Raw genomic sequence first — 5,721 nt, forward strand, 5'->3', positions numbered from 1 at the left:
TTGTAAATAACTCATGAAAGAAAAAAGTTACGTTGAAACCAAGCCTGAGCTACAGTCACCCAGTAGTAAACATGAGTAAACCCTCACTAGGTTTTGGATAAAGTGTACACTCACAAACCTGGAAACTTTGGCTACCATAGCAGTATAACAATAAATGCAATCCGGGGCAGACCTGTTTTCTATGAGCCTGGGCAAACTTTACTATAGTGAGATTATGGTCAAGTCAGGTAGAGCTAGACTTATTTTAACATTACATGGGAAAAATAAATAAATAAAATCATAATGAAATCAAATTATATTCGCCCCTCACTGGATGCTGTTCTTGAAACACACAAATGTCCTTCCTCTTTGTAGAAACAATACTGGTAATACCAGAGTGCAGGGCAAATTAAACCATATACTACATGCTGCTGACAGACAATAAAGGCCTTCACTGGACACATAGAGAAAAATCCAACAAAGATCCCAGGCAAACCTCAATAGAAGAATTCCAAGTATAACCACCATGGTGTAGAATGCCCTCAGCTTTGATTGGTCAACCCTCTCTCTTTTTACACCCTGTTCCCCTGGGCCTGGACGAATCAAAATACACAGAACAGAAAGGCTGCAGAAGGAGATGACTGTTAGAGATAAAGTTATAATGAAGAAATTCAAACTAACAACAAGTTCTTTAATCATCATGAAACACATCCCTCCAAATGAAAGCAGCCAGATGCAGCCAATGCTGATATTTCTAATCATGATCCCTTTTTCATTTCTCAGGCTCAGGTAGATGATGGGGTGAACAACAGCCAGGTAGCGCTCCACACAGGTCAGAATGTGAAATAAAATGTCTCCAATGCAGGTGAAAGAATAAATAGTAAACCCCACTTCTAAAGTGTTGGATTGGACACTGTAGATACCAGAACAGCAGAGGACACACCCAAAAACACCAATAAGCATGAGGATGACCACGTGGTAGATGAAGGTGTCAGAATGTCTTATTGTTGCTGGCGAGGAAGCAGAGCTGTTATGCCACCATTGTTCGATACCACGATACAGGATGAGAGTGCCAAGAGGGAGGAGGAGGAAGATGTTGGTGATCATGAATGCGGTGAAGATTAAGGAACTTGGTGTAGAGAGAAAGCAATTTATGGGTAAAGAAACAGTGGAATTGATTGACGAAAGGTATGCATGAAGAAGGGAATCGTTAAACAAGAAGTCTGATGACATATCTGAAAGAGACAAAATATATCACAATCACATTTCAATTAACTTCTCAGTAAAGTTATCATAGGAGAAGGATGTCATCTTTGCTGCTCTCATTAATTCTGATATAGCTCATCTTAAAATATAAGGAGTGGCCCAGGAAGATCTAGCTTTGTTGTAAAAGGAGTAGGCTTTTTGTCTAAGCAAGCCTGGAGATCTTTCCAGCAGGGTAAAGATTCCTGCTTCAATTTATATATTTATCTCAACTGTTTTATTAACCTGATTGGCCCCAATGTTACTGTTTTCAGTAACGATTAATCTAACTAATTACTATTCCTATCGTAAGCAGGTGTGCACACTCCCGCGGACAGCAATCACTTTCTGGCACAACACCTGGAGCTAAGAGGGCAAAACAATCGCATGAGTTCTGCTGTTTGGCTGAGGAAAAATAAAGTAGTCGTGGTAAGCCAATCACATTACAACATCAAGATGACAAAGCAACAAGGTGATATATACCAGTTTTTAAATTGTGTTGATAAGCCACGGAAAACCAGAGTCATGATAAACAATATAAACATGTTTTTTTCCTAAATAGTTTCATCACGTTTAACGTCTAATTACAGCGCTAGTAAGCACTCTCTGCTTATGACCAAAAAATTAAAAAAACAGAACAAAACAAAAAAAAACGCCCTTTCGTGTTGGTGGAAAAATGTACAATGTCGACCAATCAAAAAATGATATGGCAACATGAGATGACATAGGAGTGATGGTGAGAGAGAGAGAGAGAGAGAGAGAGAGAGAGAGAGAGAGAGAAAGAAAGACAGCAGAAAAAGAGAGAGCAATTTTTAAGATGCGAGAGATTTGTGACACAAGGCAAAGTAAATAGTTTTTAAAGTTGAAATGTAGAGGTAAAATGGTTAAAGTGGTTAAAAATGGCCAATTATACCCTGGACCCTAGTGAATGCAAAGGCATTATTTAGTAGCCTGCGAGATCAGCTGTGGTCACAAATTTACCAAACCACACAGACTTCTTTTGTTGTTGAATTATCAAACTGTGTAAATACAATGTATTATATACTCATTTATTTACTAATTAGTACTAATTTGATACCAAAGTTAGGATAATGTTGTTACATTATCAAATTTAACATTTTTAGTATGTAAATGAAACATAAACACAACACTGTTTTTTGACATTGCTTTAAAAAGGTGTCAGCGTTATACAATTTGAAAAGTTAACCAGATGCAAACTGGTGAATACTACTGTGTATTCGAAATAAAGCTATAACTGAAAGTTATAAACAAGACCCACCTTATCTGGGAGTTTTCCTAATATTCCTCCCTGTGCTGATTCCCATGGAATGTTTTCTATCTGCAGGAGTGTCTGATATATATATATATATATATATATATATATATATATATATAGATATATATATATATATATATATATATATATATATATATATATATATATATATATATATACACACACACAATAGACAAAATTCAGTTTGGTTCGTTTTAATACTTTGGTGTCACGGTTTGATATTTTTTTGATACAAAAAAATGTTCATGCCTTTTTTTAAGTTATTAAATTATAAATATTTCTTTTAACTCAAAAGTACAGTTTTTAAACAACAAACTAATAAAAAAATAAATAAATGTATGTGATGGAGAAATCACCCATCTGTGGAAAAGTTTATTACAGAGAAATGGCTCTTTCCAAAATAAAAGCTATTTTGTCGACAGCAATAAAAGTAGCAATTGCCCTGTCTACCTCTTTTGCCCTCTTAGATTCATGTGCTAACGGCTGTCTAAATGACTCGGGTAAAGTTTGTTGCATGCGTGCTTGTTGTTGTTTTTGTCTGCTTCCACTTGTCTTTGCACCAACGTGATGTCGGTGTAAATGTGCCGTGGTATTTGTTGTGTTCCGACCGATGTAATTGAACATTGCGTAGCACATCCGACATACTGTTGTACTTTGTCCACGACAGGCTTAAGTAGGGTCATACTTCACATGAAAACCAAAATAGTTCCAAACGCCAGATCTGAATGACGGTGAATGAGGTTCAATTTCGGGTAGCATTGAGGCAGTTGCCATACTAACTTGAGTGAATGCATATGGGCTGTGCTCAATGGATCTGCGCTCGACAATGAAGCCTAGGCAGAGTAATTGAACGCAGATCAGATCAGATCGATAGATAGATCGATAGATATTTAAAACAAACATGTTGTTCCCAGTTTGCTGTAACTGTAATAATAATAATATTAAAATTACATAAACTAGGGCTTAAACAGTGTAAGTGCCCAGGCCCTAATAATAATAAATATCAGGCAAACCACAGTGAGTGTTTTATCATGTAAACTCTCTGCAGTCTGCCTTTAATATTTCAGATAATAAGTGAATTTTGAAGCTTTCTTGTCACTTCAGTTCAGTGATCAGTGTTAATGAGCATTTAACATTAAGTAAAACAACACCAACCTTATTAGTGTTTTTTAGCCTTCTCCCTCTTTATTTGTCCTCTGTGGATTCTTGAGTAGTTGATCCTAATGTACACTACTGGCTATATATTGCAGTCCCACTTCACCTGTCTGTCCACTAATACAGTTGATTTGCATCAAAACAAAGTGTGACAATGACAAACTGACCAACAAATTGGCAAAGACATACCTAATAAAGAAACCATTACTAAAGCACAATCGGACTTCATCAACATATACACAACACAATTTTATTTTATTTTTTTTATTTTATTACACCACTTGAATGACTAAATTTTTTTTTCATAATTAACCATCAACCACTTTTTAAGTGAATTAAAGCTAAATTAAAACAACATGTTCTAAACGGCAAAACATTTAAACCAATTACTCCAATTACTCTGTTTTTTTTAACTTAGCAATATATGACCAGCGTTTATTCTGTGAGGGTTAGATAGGCAAAGAGTCCTGAATTATGTAGCCATTCAGGGTTGCATGTGTTTAGTTGTGTTCGGTAAATGACAAAATTGAACACTGATGCTTTACATATCTGTTGTTTGTTTGAATTCATCAATGGAAATTTATACTGTTTTGCAAAAATATGTTTCTCAAAAAATAAGTAAAGATTTTAAATTGATATAAATGAAATTTTAAACTATGCTAAATATTAGTTTAATCATGATTATTCATTGAAGAAGAAATGTATCACTCAACTTTTGTGAATATCAACATCATGGCGTTTCTTCATCCTGTCTTCTCCCCTCACCCCCAGGTCACATAACACATGGCCTGAACTTCCCTGAGCCTGGTTTTGCTGGAGGATTCTTCCTGTTAAAAGGGTGTTTTTCCTTCCCATTTTTCTTCTTGTAAACTCTTTAACTTACAATATAAAGCACATTGAGGCAACTGTTGTTGTGATTTAGTGGTATATAAAAAACTGAATTCAAGTAAATTGAATGGATGTTATTGTTAAAATTAAAATCATAGAATGTTTTCATACGGTGTTGTAGGTGCATAATAGCTAAAAGCAGGTTAGTTTGCATGTTGCTAGATGGTTTCCAGACCTTGGAATTGCATAATGGATCATGCAGTTCCACTTTAGCCATGACACAGACATATAATGTGGTGGAGGCACTAAGATGGAGATTTGGTTAACAAAGTGGTTTGCTGTAGCACCACAAATTGGCTGAAGCAGCTTAAGCACCATACTCCATGTGAGTGTTACAGAAGGGAATGAGCTCAGCTGACATGGGCTAGCATTGATCTGCCAAATCTGTTGTCTGAGATTGACTCCAAAATTTGCTAGAATTAATAGAACACTCAAGTACTGCAGTAAAGTTAAGCATTTTAACATGAGAGCCCAGGATGAAGCCAATAAGTGAATCTTTCCTTCTCAGTAGAGGTGAAGCCAGACTGGTTAACCCTTTCCCTGTTCCACCCCTGTTTGTCTGGGCCTGGATGAAATAAAACACAGAGAACAGAAAGGCTGCATAAGGAGACAATGGGTAAAGATAATATCACTAAGCAGAAACTTCCAATAATGAATAAGTCCTCCACCATGACCAAGCATGTCCCTGCAAAACAAATAAGCCAGACACAGTCAATGCTTATGTTCTTTATTCTTATTCCTCTTTCATTTCTCAGGTTCACATAGGTGATGGGATGAACTACAGCCAAGTAGCGCTCTACACAGGTCAGAGCATGAAACAAGATCTGTCCATATGATGTAAATCAAAAGAAAAGCCCCCCTACTAATGATAGGTTTAAATCATCTGTGTAGACACCAAACCAGCAGAGGATATACCCAAAAGTGCCAATCAGTGGTAGATTAGGAGCCAATCAGAAGAGGGACCACAAATTAGCTGACGTGGGTCATGTGACAGGGAGTAGTTGATATGGGCTACACAGGCATGTTTTTCAAAACACTGATACCTTCAGTAAATTGGTTTAAGAAATTTCCCAAATTCAAGTGGCATATACTTTGGATGATGCTGACATTGAAGAACCAAAAATGTTTCTGTGGGTATTGACTTCCTTTTAATCATACCT

General features: G+C 36.3%; 1 protein-coding gene across 1 annotated transcript; it reads right to left on the bottom strand.

Annotated features, from left to right (window-relative positions):
- Positions 1-306: 306 nt before the first annotated feature.
- Positions 307-1,086, bottom strand: LOC146579531 (uncharacterized). The gene has a single exon (XM_085267975.1). The coding sequence runs from the start codon at positions 1,084-1,086 to the stop codon at positions 307-309; it is 780 nt and encodes a 259-aa protein (XP_085124101.1).
- Between the last annotated feature and the right edge of the window lie 4,635 nt (positions 1,087-5,721).

This window comes from Mchenga conophoros, linkage group LG3 (genome assembly GCF_057382185.1).
Source record: "Mchenga conophoros isolate Kocher_MC1m ecotype Shallow Benthic linkage group LG3, M_conophoros_male_GT1.1, whole genome shotgun sequence".
NCBI classification, from domain to species: Eukaryota; Metazoa; Chordata; class Actinopteri; order Cichliformes; family Cichlidae; genus Mchenga; species Mchenga conophoros.